This window comes from Anneissia japonica, unplaced genomic scaffold (assembly GCF_011630105.1).
Source record: "Anneissia japonica isolate Jap-2015-1 unplaced genomic scaffold, ASM1163010v1 scaffold287834_len5846547_cov211, whole genome shotgun sequence".
NCBI lineage: Eukaryota > Metazoa > Echinodermata > Crinoidea > Comatulida > Comatulidae > Anneissia > Anneissia japonica.
In genome coordinates, this window is record NW_022704992.1 from 3,140,895 (window position 1) to 3,157,101 (window position 16,207).

The 16,207-nt window shown below is 34.5% G+C and overlaps 2 protein-coding genes across 5 annotated transcripts in view; both read left to right on the plus strand.

The window, feature by feature from the left end:
• LOC117104844 (synaptotagmin-1-like) overlaps positions 1-7,481 on the plus strand; it is a 40,045-nt gene extending 32,564 nt beyond the window's left edge. For all 4 annotated transcript variants that reach the window (XM_033245680.1, XM_033245684.1, XM_033245683.1 and 1 more), the window contains 4 exons: positions 1,038-1,208; positions 2,532-2,652; positions 3,339-3,472; positions 3,871-7,481. In XM_033245680.1, coding sequence (XP_033101571.1) covers positions 1,038-1,208; positions 2,532-2,652; positions 3,339-3,472; positions 3,871-4,053 — 609 coding nt within the window. In that variant the 3' untranslated portion in view covers positions 4,054-7,481. The remainder of the gene's footprint in view (positions 1-1,037; positions 1,209-2,531; positions 2,653-3,338; positions 3,473-3,870) is intronic.
• A 2,996-nt stretch (positions 7,482-10,477) lies between these two features.
• LOC117105114 (synaptotagmin-C-like) lies at positions 10,478-14,198 on the plus strand. The gene is made up of 5 exons (XM_033246161.1): positions 10,478-10,679; positions 11,257-11,337; positions 11,484-11,616; positions 12,263-12,396; positions 13,748-14,198. The coding sequence occupies exons 1-5, from the start codon at positions 10,659-10,661 to the stop codon at positions 13,958-13,960; spliced, it is 582 nt and encodes a 193-aa protein (XP_033102052.1). The 5' UTR covers positions 10,478-10,658; the 3' UTR covers positions 13,961-14,198.
• Positions 14,199-16,207: the final 2,009 nt, after the last annotated feature.

Sequence of the window (16,207 nt, forward strand, 5' to 3'; positions counted from 1 at the left end):
CATCTAACCTATTTATTTTGTTATTATTGTCAAGCTTGGTTTCCATACAATCGCTACACGCTATTGCCAACAGCTTTTGGAGATGCTGATTGATCGGTTGAATCGAAGATCCTTCCTGATTGCGTCGGGGACTGATACGCAGTACGATTGCACTGAAAACACTGCAGCGATTTTACGGAAACCAGGCTAAAGAAACAATTTTTGTCAAGTATTTTTGTCAGTGTGTTTGCTGGAAATTATATCAATTTTATCTTTTAGTTAAAGACCTGTCCAGACTCAATTTTTTTGTGACAAAAACATGTGACATGCCTAAATATGGTGTTGATGACATCACATCATGACCATATATAGGCATATGCTGACTATAATATATGGGCATACTATAGATTTTTGTCATGAAGGAAATTTGATAATTTGGACAAAGCTTTACGTATTGTTTTATTAATTTCCTCATTCATTCAGTATTGACCTTCTATAATAAACTCATTATTATTAAATAATGAAACATGTTTATTTATTAATGAAATACTGCTCTATTCCTTACACAAAAATGCATATGTTATGTGTATACCATACATAATACCCACCTGTGGGTTTTATGCCCACACCCTAACCGTGTACTGTATTAAGATGTATGTCTTGGAAGACATCGTTGTGACAAGGTGTATTTTAGATGGAAGCATATTGTAATCATTAATATTTTCCAATGCATTTATTAGTTGAGATAAAAATTTACACATTGTATAGTAGAAGGCCTTCTTTTTAGCATTTTTACATCTAAATTACATTTCCATGTCACTAGCAGGTAATATTAGATCAGAAATATGGAAAAAATAATCACAAGCCATATAGTACTATTCTCCTGTTTTGACAATGCAATTGCTTAAGGCTTATACTGCTTATATTATGCATAGAAATATTTTTATTGTGCTTTTTTAAAATTGTTACTATCATTGTCTAGATTTATGTACTGCACTGCTATAGTGTGTTTAATAATTCTGGACAATAAATATTGATTTAACGTCATTATTATATAGGTTCCATACAGCGATATATCCAGCAAGACATTGGTTATGGCCGTGTACGACTTTGATCGCTTTTCTCGCCATGACATTATTGGTGAGGTACGCATTAAACTGGGCTCTATTGATTTGGGAAGTGTGATCGAGGAATGGAGAGATTTAGCAAGCGCTGAGGTGGAAGGAGCGGTAAGTGAACATTATTATTATCATAATTATTAGACAATAGTGCAACTGCAGTGAGTGTCTCCCTTTGTGTACCCTATAAATATCCAATTAATTGATGATATTGTTGTACCAAAACTGATAGTAACAGCAAAACAAATTATTCATAAATGATTCTGGTGAATATGTGTTGCTCTTCTTTCAAGTCATTGTCAATCTTATTTTACTTCAAAGTTATCCTATATGGTGGAAAAATAGAGGTAAAATATTGCAAATAGAAAATATGCAGAACTTAAATGATAGTAAGGGGTTTATGTACACTTCGGGTGTAAATAGCATACTACATTAATTAACATGGTTCATGTATTTTTTAATTAAAATTTTAATTTTTGATTAAAATTATTATATGTAATACTGTATATACACTATGCACATGGTTCAATGTAAAGCACAAGGGTTTCTTTACATACATTGCAGCATTTTAAATAGTACTATTTCACAAAGATTTCATAAAAGCACTCAAAGCGTGGACTACAGTCAAACTTGCCTAAGTCGAATCTAAAGTGCTATTGAAATATGGTTCGACTTGGATAAATTCGACTAAAGCAAAGTTGAATTTTATTTGAGCTATATTACAATAGCAACTTGACTTAGAGAGTTAGGCCTTACGGAGACCGGAACAAATTAACACGCACTGACGGTACACGCACCAAATTCAATTTCCTGTTACTGAATATTCTGAGTTTGTTTTTTGGGGTTACTTTGCATTGTGCTATACTTTTAAAGTTTATTAAAATATAATCATTTCACCCTGGGAAATTTCCAAATCACTAGTTTAAATTTTATTATCATTATCATCGTCATCAAGCATGTATGACTTTGCGATCACTCTCTGATTGCGTCTGGTACGTGAATGTCAATCTCTCTAATGTTCAACTGATTTAATATAGCCAGGCTTTCCACTTCCCTTTCTCAGTATACTTCGTTAGTGAGTTATGCTTTAGTAAATTGTTCTTTTATTCTTATCATATCATAAATGATAAGTGTCAGCATCATCATTATTATTATCATCATCTTCTACTTTATTTTCAATATGATATCATCATCATGGTCACATGGTTACTTAAGATACAGAACTAATCACCATAGTAATATTACAGCACTTATCATCATCACCATCATAAATAATTAATTATAATCATTAATCTTTATCATTATCATCACTATCATCATTGCCATCATCATTTTCATCATCATCATGTTTTTACAATTCTTTAGTTATGTTATTTTATTTGAATGAATGCTTTTAGATTTGAGTAATGAATGAGTAACTGAATTTATTTGCAGGGAAAATCAGAAAATGGAGATATCTGCTTCTCACTGCGCTACGTGCCGACTGCTGGCAAATTGACGGTTGTGATTCTGGAGGCCAAGAACCTAAAGAAGATGGACTTGTCTGGATACTCAGGTATAGTTTGCACCCATCAAGAATACTATACTTTAATATGACTTACAATAAACCAGATATTTAAATAACACAATAGGTAAACTACTTAGTAGTAGTAGTTTGTTAATGAACTTTAAAATCTTGGATGGGACTAAAAAATGGTCGGAGGCTAAAAGGAATTTTTAAATACTGAGGGCACCAAAACTTTGGCATTTCCAGAAAAAAAGCCTTCATGCACTGCCTTTATACAGCTATTATCCTCAGTTTTATTATTACTTTTTACAGATTTTCAGTGTTAGACCATAAAAACAATAGATTTTTCAGGAAAAGATGGTAGATGGCCACACACATCGGATTGTTGTGGGCCCCATCAAAATTCCCATCGGACCATATATGCAAACTGTGAGCTACATTTTGCCCACATGCATTGTAATTATTTGTTACACAAGATTTCAGCAGCATTCTATGCTAGTTTCATCAGATTCAGTCTGCACATGATGAAGATGAGGAATCAACATTTCAGTCAATTTTAAACCTGCCGGTGGAAGAAACACAATTATTTTTTCACCATGATTCCATTAAAAATATAAAGTCTGTTGAGCAAATAAATACAAACAATATAATTTAATATTTTAATTTTCATAATTTGTTATTTGAATTTCTTCTTTAATGTTCATAATTTTAATGCTTCAATTTTTGTATCATAGATCCATACGTGAAGATCTCATTGTATCTCGGTAACAAACGACTGAAAAAGAAGAAGACAACCATAAAAAAGAGGACGCTGAATCCCTACTACAACGAGTCATTTGCCTTCGAAGTTCCTTTTGAACAGATACAGGTAATAACTAACACCAACACTAACACTAACACTGGACTGAAAAGAATAAATATAATAAGTAACAGTTTACCATTTGGAAGGGAAAGGGTAAACCTAACAACTAACAGATTTCCAATTGGATCAAAGAGTAAATCTAACATCTAACAGTTTACCAATTGAAATGAAAATGGTGAATCTGACAACTAACAGATTTCCAATTGGAACAAAGAGTAAATTTAACAGCCTACAGTTTACCAAGTGGAATGAAAAGAGTGAATCATCAAACAGATACTTGGTACAATGCAAACAATGATGTAATGTTATGTAATATTTATGCATTCCGTTTAGCAGCATTTCCAGAGAATACAAGTTTAGTTATCTTTGTCTTCAATATTTTTTTCTTTTTTTTACCTCCACAGAAAGTATCTCTGACTATTACAGTCTTGGACTGGGACCGTATGGGTGGAAGTGATCCTATTGGCAAGGTGCAGCTAGGTTGTCAAGCATCAGGGGCAGGGCTTCGTCATTGGAGCGATATGTTGGCGTCTCCCAGGAGGCCCATCGCTCAGTGGCATACCCTGATGGACGTCGAGGAGAAATAAATAGGCAGGAATTTCTTAAACTAGTTTAAACTGGTTACAACTAGTATCCTCTTAATCTTCTCTATAAAATCAAAGCATTCAGTCGAGTACCATACTCGTGTTTTGTGTATCGTTACAATGTTAAAAATTGTCCACTTGCCACTTGCCCGAAAATAATGGGCTGTCATTTGGGCAATCAAAAGTTGGCCGGTTGTTGCCAATTCCTGTGGGTGAATTTCTGGATGAAAATATCAGATAGAAAAATAAAGTAGTTTGGAAATTTCCAATTATGAGTTGTCGATTGATGAGCAATTCTCATGAAAGTTACCTGTGGGGGCAGCATAACTATCCGGTTAAATTGAAATCACATTGTAAGACATGTTTATATCATTAGGTTCAGGCAAGTGGTTTTCTGTGGCCATTGGCCGTATGAACATTAAGATTTGGTAGATACCTAGCCCTACCATTGCTATCCAATCTGCTACAGCTATGCTGCTTGAAACTTGTGTGCAACCCAAGAGATGTTACTTATTATGTTCTTTTATTTTTCTGTTGGATTTCCCATCTTATATCTTTAAGGTTTAATGTCTATATTATCATATATTGTTATTATTATTGAATATTTATTATTATTACTATATTTATTTATTGTTCATCTTATGTGAAATACCTGGACATTTAAAATATTCACTTCTTTCATTTAAAAATTTAAATTATTCATTCACACTATGTGTGTTCATTCTTCATTATCAAATTAAGCAATTAAAAATCCTGAATTTGGACTGGTTTACTCTAGAGCCTTGAAAATAATCAAATCTTAACACTATATATCTGGGAAAATCCAAGGTTTGTCCTCTTTTCTTGCCTACTTGAATATTTGTCCTAAAAAAATAAAATAATCAAAAAAAATATTAGTAATAATGGATGTTAAAGTAAAATTCCCAAAAGTTATCATTTCATGGTATTACATTATCTAGTGTTTAAATGTTCTGTATGGGTTTGTTTTCATAGCATGTTTGCAGCATAACTCTTTCGTCTGTTTAATTTTCCCCCAGCGTCATCTATTCCACTACAATATTTTGCTCTTTCATTGGTTGTAAAACAAAAGCTCATACCCTAAACTATTTTGAAACTTGCGGTATATTTATGAAGATGTAACAAATTATAATATGCGTGCCCCAAGATATGATTTGGTTATAACAAGGATTTTATTACAGCATAGATTGGGATTACTTAGCTGTGCAACATTATGTTAAAGTACAGTGGTTACAGTGTGCAATTATTTGCATTGGATTTAAGCTAAAAAAGCTCAAAAGATGCCTTCTGAAAATGCTGTAACTAAATTGCACCCTCTATTTTAGGAGAAGTATTTTTGTGCATTTTATCATCACCTTTTATTGATTTTATCATTCCATGTTTTATTCATGCAATTTTTTAACCAAGTCATTCCTACAAATTTCAGGGTAAACTATTCACTTATGTTTAAAGTGCAAAAGATATATAAAAAAAAAGTTGTGGGAAAACATAATTATGAAAATTAGACGGATATTTAATATTAATAAAATATTTATAGATTACTTGATATCTAAAAAAGCAATATATTTAAGAGTTTTAATGGGCTTTCCAGTGTATTTTCACTTCTTTATGAAAAGATGTTAGAAAATATGAACTGTGCAAATTTTAGTAAAGCTTTGTTTAAAAAATGCTGATACCTTCATTATTTATTGATGTCATTAATAGCATTCCACTTACAAAGCACAAATGAGAGACAGCATTATTTGCAATCAGAAATGTTGTTTCTTGTATTTTAATCATTCCTTTTTAAAAATCTTTTATCAGTGAATGGATTTCTTCTGTCTCTAGTAATGGTGTTGGGAAATGTACCCTGGGCTAAAAAACCAAAAAACTTGCTGAGTAGTGCAGCCTCTAATTGTTTCGCTGGCATAAGATAAAAAAAACTAGTTGAATAGCATCCAGGCTTTCTGTTGATAACACTACCAGCACCAGTGCTCTTGCTTGAGTCAGATAGCTCCTACCTCTTCGTTTCTATTGCTGTATCTTAACATTTGATGTACAGTAATACATTACTTATGTTGCAAAGAATGGTAGATGTAATGGAGTAAAATATATCGCCAACATTTTAGATCACGTAATACCAAAACAAAAACAATGTTTAGTGAAATTGCATGTGTAAGCCTGACCGCCGCGTTATGTTTTTGTTTAGATGTGTGGATTCTTGATTCTTAATTTGATCTCATTTTATCAAGATAATAATTAATTACAAACTATAAATCGATTATTCAATATTTGAGATAATTTAACCTATAAATTAACCTACAACTTGTCATGTGGTTGTAAACGAGCCAATATTTAAATCCCGTTGTACTTAATTTTAATGAATGAAATGTTACATTATAAACATTTTAAGTTCATATATATGTTTTTAATTACTTCAGGATCTTAGTTTCTGGGTAACAATAGATGATATTTTTTTTTGTGTGTATTATTGAATCAAGCATCCACATTAATACAATTTTGATGCGAAAGAAATAATGATATATATTTATGTTTATTTGTGTTGTAGATATGATAATATGCAGTATATCGATCAGTTATGGATAAGTGATAGCGTATGATAAATGTTAATAATTGGAACTGTAATACTTTTAGAATATGTAGATATTGCTTCTGTGTGTATGTGTATATATATTATATAGGCGTACGCCAAACTCATCCTCCGTTGTAAGTTAGTCAGTGTTGTTATCCCTTCAAGTGGTATTCTGGTGAAGTATTTATTATCTGTTCTGATGATCCACTCAAAATATGTTTTAATTATTTTCGCTGCCAGTTATTTCGTTGAAATTTTAGGCAAGCTAAAAACAAACAAAAAAAAATCCTAGGGGTTTCTTTCCGAAATCTTATGCTTCATTATGACCTAAAAATCTTTGAATTTAACCTAAAAAATGACAATATTCTAACCTAAAATTATTGGTAAATTTTTGGTAATGGAATGTATTCAGGCTATGCTTATTTTCATGACACGGAACTTTAACTCAGCGAGTTAATATAGAAAAAGCCGATGGTCCTAGTCCAGACGATAATGCGACACAAAATAACAACTTATCTAAAAGCTTCTATGAGGCATGTGCGAGTCACATAATTTTAAAAATTAAACATATCTTGGTATAATAACATATCATTCTGCCATTATACATGAGATAGCTAGATAATGACCATGCAATAATGCAGGCTTAGTACATGTACACAAAATAGCTAGGATGTACACTGTATTGTAAGGACGCTGCAATATTGTAGGTTGTGGTTGCCGGTTGCAAACCGTCTGGACTAACAAGGTCTGGTGTTCCGTGTCAGTATTCTATTTGTGAAATGTCGGTGTTGTATATAGCGTGTACTGAATAAAGGCGTCAAGCCATATAGTCTTCAGAAAATATGTGAATCTGCTTGATATTATTTGTAGTTCTCAGTGGCGGCTCTAGGATATAATTTATGGAAGGGGGGTGGGGACGCGCTAAGATGTCCGACTGAGGGCTTAAGTATTTATGGGGGTAACTATAGCCGAAGGCCCGAGCTGGGCGTCGGTATGGGAGGGGGATGTCCCCTCCTCCCAAAACGAGATTTGTTTTTAAAAAATTGGGACTTCTAGACTAGTAGATGGCCGGAAATGCCTGGGATGAAAAAAACTTTTTTTTTCTTTTCTGTTCGACTGCCGAAGACACAAAATGTACTTGTTATATGGATAGCTGCCTATAAATATTAATTATGTTGAGTCAAAATCTAGCTATCACACTCAAATACAGTACTAATTAAATTCAGACAGTTGTGCAATGCTGGGCCCTTTGGCGTCTGACATTGGTGGCCCCGGGGTCCGTGTCGCCAATTTCATTTTTAGTAGATAGGTTCGTGTTTTAATCATTTTTTGTCATTATATTCTAAATGTTTTAACGACGAACAATGATTACATCAGTGGTGGATCAAATTTGAAATAAGGGGACAGGGAGAAGCTCACAGATGGAGGGTGTATGTCCACCTCAGTATTGGATCAGGATGTTCGGATTCGGGACCATATGTTTAGGGGGACCTGGGCCCCTAAAAGGGTCGGTGATGGCCCTGCAGATCGCCGCATGAGAGCGAATAAGCGTTTCGCCACTGAATTCAGCTAGCTACAGATGGTGTATGCTGAAAAAAGTGGTAACATTCGGTTGAGGGCAGCAGGCAGGAAGGCTTTAAAATGAAATCAAATCTACACCGCCCTGGTCTGTTAAATTTTGATTGAAACTTATGTATAGATAACGTGTATTTTCAATCTAGTCAGACGCCTTAGTGGCGTATCTAGGGGAAGCGCCCGCCCCACCTCCTTGCCTAAAAACTCGTTCTGCCTCCAGCTTTCTCCCAATGAAAATTTTCAAAGCAAAAAATCACCTCATATCACCTTATTTTACGATCTTGCGACCCTCAATCATCCCCCCCCCAAAAAAAACTTCATCTTCGCGGTCCCCCACCTCCCTCCCCCTAATTTAAGACTCATAGATGTGCCACTTAGATGCCTTAGGCCTACTCTGTACATGAACCTAGTTGGAAAATTAGGACTTTATAATCTCTATCTAGAAGTATAAATGGGTGCCTGGAAGGAAAGAAAATACAAACAAGAAAATGATTAGTCCTCGGAGCTTGAACCCTTCCAACGTTTGCTGTGATGACTTGTGTTATTTGGCAAGGTACTGTACTTTACCTAAGGTTGTATCTTTTCATCCAGGATTATACAGTAATTATAAATGGGTACCGTACCTGGTAGAATGTTGTGGCATTTATATCTACTATTGTGTGTATTATTCATTATGTATTTTGGTATTATGGATACTTGCAGGGAGCTGCATAGAACAAGTAGACAGGGACAATAATTTACAAAAGGTTTTTGTCTGCTATATCCTTGAGGTACTTTAGAAGTAAGAGTAGAACAAAAAATAGTTGTTTGTCCATACAAAAGCATAGCCTAAATGTCAATGATAACCAGTTATGTGAATTGATTCTAGCTGATATTATGTAACAAAAAAAAAAAAAAAAAGCTTGGTTGAAAGACAAGGATTCATTGCGGGATTTCTTTCAATAAGTTTGTGTTTATGCTACTAACGCTACACGAAGCTTGGGAAACCTCCACGCCCCTTAGCTGGCTGAGACGCACAGTTTCAATCATGTAGGCCTATAAGTCTATGTTTTGTGTTGTATGCAGTTTTCCAATATTTATTTTTACGCTTAATTTAAGATATTGCGTATAATGAATATCATGTTTTTTACTACTTATGTTTGATTGATTCTGCTAATAAAATGCATTTTTTTAAGTTTACTCAGTTAATAATAAGAATCTGAATGTAGTTGTTTTTATTGGCAAATTTATAGATTGTGATTTCTTTTCAGTCAATTTCGACCGTTTTCTCTTGTTTTTTATCCTATTCTTTAATGATTACATGACTAAAGCTCATCCTGCCATATCTCAGAGTCATGATGGGAAAAGCGAGACTATCTGCTTTGGCTTGAATGTAATGAAGCAGACAACATTGCTAACTTTGATCATGTTATTAACTTATTTGCTGATGCAAAAGCACACAAAATTCAGTTGCGAGTTTAAACAATGTTAAAAATTCAACAACTTACAAGACTCTCTATAAGATAAATTTAGAGAATAAGAATACTAAGCTGTATGTGATAAATACAACAGCCTTACAAATTAGGGTAATGGTAAAGTTGTATACAAAGTTCGTAATGCAGTTTCAATAGTAAGAAACAGGGGTCGCCCCCCGGACCTCGGACCCCACTCGGGCAAATCCTGGCACCACCCCTGGTAAGAAAGAACATAGGCCTATGAGAGCTAGAATAATAATAGTTATTCGGGTTTAAATGTTATTTAGACAGTGCATGATGTGGACGTACGGTACGGTTATACTTAAAGTCTATACAACCAATATCAATTTATTTCAAAATATTATAATTATAATTGGGAGAGAAAGGGGGGGGGGGGGGCACAATTTTCTCGCATACCATGTCTTACCGGTACTATGTTCATATCAAGAATACAATACAACAATTATTTTCTGAATACAATTTAGGAGGTGCGATCGCGTGCACCGTCTGCATCCCCCTGGCATTGGCCCCAGAGCAGCAGGGCTCGACCTGGCTTCGAATCCAGTAGGAGGATTTCCGTTTTCGTATTAAAAGTTAATTACCTGTAGTTTCTTTAAAAATACTATCGACCGTTTTTTCTATAATATAGATGATGACGTCAATCCATTTTTCTCCCACGCATAACCGGGATTTGGTTGCAAGCCAAGATCCCAATCCAACTCTACGCCTGTAACAAATATTCATGAGTAGGCCTATTGTTATGGACAAAATAACAACGGATTAACTAGCAATTTAACTTCGACTACCATTCGAAGCATTTCAGTGACCCGGTGGTAAATCAAGAGTATAATATACTGAGTTCCTATATTCACTGAGCCAAGTAAAGTGAATATACAATTCTCTGTTCAGACGTGTCATTGTAGTTGAGCTTTTAGTACGGCCCTAGTCAAAGTTTGTCGGCCTATAGTAGCTTTGTATACTTTGTTGTTATGCGTCCCGACATAAATAAGGTAAGTTGTTTCGCCTAAATATAAATAAATATACTTGTAAGTAGATGCTCTGATTTGGCCAAGTAGGCTTATTTGCGATTTTAGGCACTTTTTAAAATGAATGAGTGAATAATTACCGATAATAGTTGATATGAGTACCATCATTTCACGTATTTTTTGTAATTGCATAATTTTAACATTGTTATGAGGATAAACAAATGCAGCTCGAAAATCACGATTGCTGCATTGGAGTTTTATTGTCTTAGGTCAACATGATAATTTTTGTAGGACTTACACTTGAGCTTTAGGCCTATACCGTATTTAATACTATTACTAGTACTTAATATCAATGTTAAGCTATATCAGAGTTAACAGAGTTAATATTTTCTAAATCGTGGCCAATTAGGTGTTTGCAAAGGCAAGAAAATGAAAACAGACCAATGATAGGAACTAGGCTATCAAAAAATGAGACCCACTTTCCTCATGGAAAGGGTGCTATTATATGATATGATATGATGATATGATACTATTTACACCTATGGCAAATGTACAATAAATTTTAACTACATACGGTTTTTTTTATGTTTTTTTTTTCCAGATGACCGATATATCAAAGAATTCAGAGAGTAAAGTGAAGATATGGATGAAGAAAAACACATATCTTGAAAAAAAACATCCGGTAAGTTAACAAAATTAATTACTGACAAAAGGCACTCTGCAAAGAAATGCGAAGATTTAATATACTACAGTGTGAAGTATTTGTGCGTTCTATTGAATTAACCATTTAACGTACTAAAATCTATTTTCTTCTCTTTGAAAATCTAGATGCATATTCTAAACCCGTCGAATATAGCAGGCGAGGTTCTTCTTTGTCTACGTTACGTCCCGCCTCAAGAAAAACTAACGGTGTACATTATCGAGGCAAGCAACCTTCCATGTGACAACACCCAACCTATAAGTACGTAAGCTCTTTAATCTTAGCAATCGCATATTCTGAATTAACAAAACCAATCGCTTTTAATGTGTTTAATCTCTGTGGTGAATTTGGAAAACACTAATTCAAAAATATCAAATGAGTTCATTCAGTGAGACCCAGATTGAAACAATTTGAATTCCAATGATTTAGGCCTACAGAGTTTTCTACTTCGAAAAGGAATAATTTTTTATGTTTTTGTTGAAAAACTTTTAATATTAGTATTTAAGTACGGTAAGTTATTTCCTATACTCCAATTAACAATGTTAACGTGAGATACAATTTCCCTATCAATTCACGGAGAGGTATAATATCTTTCCTGTATTCTCTATTAATGTAATATAGTGAATTTCACTTACAGCTTCACCTTTTCTCCTAAAAGAGGTAAACCGTTATAAAATTCACTCTAAATAGAGGAAAATACCTCTTTCTTTCACTCCATCTTTTTCACTTTATGTGGTCACTGTATGAACTCTTTCATTCTTTTTACTCTTTTACATTTCAAGAGGGTTCGTTTGCATATTCTCTTCTGATAATCAATTTAATGATTTTTTAAGTAAATCTACGGATTGTTGCATAAACTATATTGCGCAATATCCTGTCCATTGACACTGATGTTTTCTTTCTCCAGAATACTACATAGACGTCAAACTGTTCGATGGTGACGAGTTTTTCGAAAAGGGAAAGACTTCCGTGAAAAAGGGCACGTCTTCGCCTTTCATTGGTGAAACTATGATTTTTAACGTTCCTCTAAACAAGACAAAGGTAAGCCAAGCTGAAATTCTAATGATACACTTGAAAGAATGTTTTTGTTTTTTCCCCCTTTTTTTATGAGGCATACCAAGAACTATATTTCTAAATATGGGACAAGATTCTTGTTAGCCAAACAATAATTTTGCGTCAGTTCCGCAATAAATATAGGCCTACTATTATTATTTTGTTTTGTTGACATTCCATTAAGCCTATCTATTCCGATCTATCCGGGAACTTAAAAACATGATAAAAGAACCCAGTATGTGCATGGTTGATTTCTATATAACCGCAATAGTAGTGGCCAATTTTTCACACTTCCCTAACAATCACGTCTCCCAATGATTACTTTAACTAACTAAAATTGTTTATATTTTTAATGAAAACTAATAAAAACCATATTCTATCAACCGAGGAGGTGTTCTTCCGAAAGGCATTATAAACAAATAAACAACCAAACCTTTATCGTATGACAATACAATATCTAAACACTAAGCTTAATAGGACAATAGGCCTGTATCTTCCTTAATAAAAAAAACCACTGATTTGTAGCAGGTCATAATAAAATGATTGACCCGTTTCTGTTTTCCCGCGGATTAATATATTATAAGCACCCTGACCGGGAAGATTCATCACCGGAGCCAATTTATTTTTTTTAACTGTAATTTCCTCTCCCCTTACCCTTCGTCGGAAAATTCTTGTACATACCTTGCGTTTTTTAAGCCTTTCCGAAGTACTCAGCCATGACTATAGCTTTTAACTTTGAAAGATAAAAGTTTCCCTAAAATGGAACTAATCCGTTAGCCTTAGCACTCTAATTGCCATGTACGATGTGCAATTATATTATTAATCGCCCCTATCAATTGGATTTTGAGTATACTGTAATAATAATGTAATATGTTGAGAGCTTTTCAGCGTTTGGCTGTCGTCATACAATATTTTATACCTGAATAAATGGAATATGAATGAGATTATGTGGTATTTTATAATTATTTTTCTACGATGTGAAATAATAGGCCGGTCGTTTGTTTGATTTTTGTATGGCGCGCTGCCAATTGATAATAGGCACGTTCGATTGCAATTTCCGAAAATGATATTAAATGATTAGTAAATTAATTCAGTAAATTTCATACCGGGAGAAAACATCAACTGTCTATTTTTGTGGCCTGGTAGACCGGACATATTTGATACTGTTTATTTAAGTGATGTACTGTATTTTGACATCATTGGCACAGAATCACAAAAGATGATGCCTTCCTTAATTTTTGTATAACTAAAGAACAGATTAATAATAATGTTGGTAATACAGTAATAATAACAACAAATGTTAGGCCCATATTAAAAACTATTTTCATAATTTTCACAGAATTTAAATATTGTCGTAGCTGTCAGAAAATGGTATCGATTCAATCGCAGTAAAAAACTAATGGGAACCACTTTACTAAGCAACCAATCAGATTGCCCGTATAAGAACACATCATTGAGCTACATTTTCAACAAGCCGGGAAGCAAACTTCAAGATTGGTGCACATTTCATAAACCAAAAGAAGATACAGATATATACTCCGACATAGAGTAACATGATTGGTCCGCGAATGACACTTTCAGCCAATCAAACGCAGATCAGTTACGGTACTTTATCTGGCTGTTTTCATCAAGGAAAGAGAGGTCAGCAGATATTCATGTTTAGCAGTATTGAAAAGTGTGAGAACTAAGCATGACGTCAGTTCATTCCTCTGAAAAGCCTACTTAAGACTTCAAATTCCCGGCCTACTTTGTATATTATAATTATTTGTATTATTTTCACATCATAGCGAACAATTTGTAAATACTGTATCGGTAGTCTGTGCGTTCATTAGATATCTAACATGTAAATATTATGATAAATGTAAATAGTTTATAACTATTTATATTTCTTTCTTAAGCCGGGCACTCACTGTGCAAGACGGTCGTCGGCCGACGCGATTTGATTCGATCCGTTTATACTGCCACCGACAGTCAGCAGACGACGTCCGTCGTCTAAAGGCCAACTCAGACAGCGTCGGCCGACGCAGCCCGACCCGATTTATCGTCGGGGACAGTCTTAAGCCGTCGTGAGAAATATTAAACACGTTTAATATTCTACTATAGTCTGTGCGTTCATTAGATATCTAACATGTAAATATTATGATAAATGTAAATAGTTTATAACTATTTATATTTCTTTCTTAAGCCGGGCACTCACTGTGCAAGACGGTCGTCGGCCGACGCGATTTGATTCGATCCGTTTAGACTGCCACCGACAGTCAGCAGACGACGTCCGTCGTCTAACGCTCACAGGGAGCGACCGTCGTGCGACGCAGTGACTGGCTTTAGTGTGTTGTGGGGGTTTATGGCTGGGGTGGGTGAGGATGTCTTTTTATGCGAAAGGTACACTTTCGCTAAACCCCGTCCCTAGGACATTGTTGCATGCGAAGGTCCCACAAAACAACAGCGTACATTAGGACACACGCAAGTGTGTTTGTGGGACAACGCATCACCTTTTTGTGGGACAACCGCGTATTCTTAACCCTGTTCTAATTGGTCGATTGTTGGTGGACATTCTGGAAATGTCCATTTCACAAATCAGTAGTGACGACGTTAGTAGTAGCATGAGTGAGATACCTGGATTATTCTTTCAATGGTGGGTTACGTCTAAGACATATACCTATATAAATAATATTCAAAGGTTTGCTGCATAGCAAGGTAAACACAATGTAAAAATGTATAGATAGTAACAATAGTGCTCGAATATAAACATAAGATGGTATAGGCCTAATCGTATTAAGCATAGCCCTTCAGCAAAAATGCCCCTTTTCTGTTGTATGAAAAAAATTGTCTTTAGCGGGATTCAAACCTGTAGTCGAGCACTGATACACCTGAAAAAATTAACTTTTCATTGAAAGGGCTACAGTATGCTTGATACGATTATAACATCTTATGTGATGTTCCTATTAAATTTGAGCACTGTTATTATTATTTATCTATTGATATACCTATGTAGTTATACTGTATCAGGTTTCACAATAGTGTTGTTTTTTCCTACCTGTGTTCAGATTTTGCTAAAGGAATCTTGGCTCTATTCTGAATAAAGGGAGCTGAAGTTAACTACTAACCACTTTATTAATCATGGTATGTGACAATAAAAATGGTTTTTGAATTACAAATTGACACAATCAACGTCTATTGGTTATTTAAGTGAGAAAACACCCATTGTGGGCCACTCTACTTCTTAACTACCTAATATTAATTTATTTTGTCTTTCCAACTTATTTTCTCTGTATCCACATTTCACATGATTACAATATGTACTGTATATGTAAATGTGCCTTGGTAGTAACAGTAATTAATCAGGAAGCTTATTTATCTATGTTGCTAATCGTTTCCAATAATTTCAGATTGTCCATTCTATGACGTTAGTATCTTGTACTTCATGCCCTCTACAGTTAAGAGTCTGGTTAAGCGCAGGGAATGGCGCCAGGATCTCCCCGATAGGGGGGGGGGGTCAATTTCCCTGACGAGGGCAAAATGGGCTTGGTCGATGTGTCTCTTAAAATATTTTGTAAGTGGTCCAGGGGAAAATCCCCCCAAAAATATGAAAATTTAGGGGTTTCAAGGGCTTCTTTAATCGATTTTATAGATAGTCAAATATGTATAAAATATAATAACTGTATAATCCAACCACCCCCCCCCCCCGACGAATTGTGGTCGTCGTCGTCTCGTTTTATGTCCATTGTAAGTAGCTTCTTTATCATTCTGTTTAAATTATTCCTAAAAACATCTGCAAAGACAGTCTAGTAACAACAGG

Bases quoted from the DNA above. Each gene is read 5' to 3' on its own strand.
- LOC117105114 (XM_033246161.1), top strand. From the start codon at position 10,659: ATGCGTCCCGACATAAATAAG. The intron at 10,680-11,256 runs GTAAGTTGTTTC...TTTTTTTTCCAG, and splicing joins TGCGTCCCGACATAAATAAG to ATGACCGATATATCAAAGAA. The intron at 12,397-13,747 runs GTAAGCCAAGCT...TAATTTTCACAG, and splicing joins TTCCTCTAAACAAGACAAAG to AATTTAAATATTGTCGTAGC.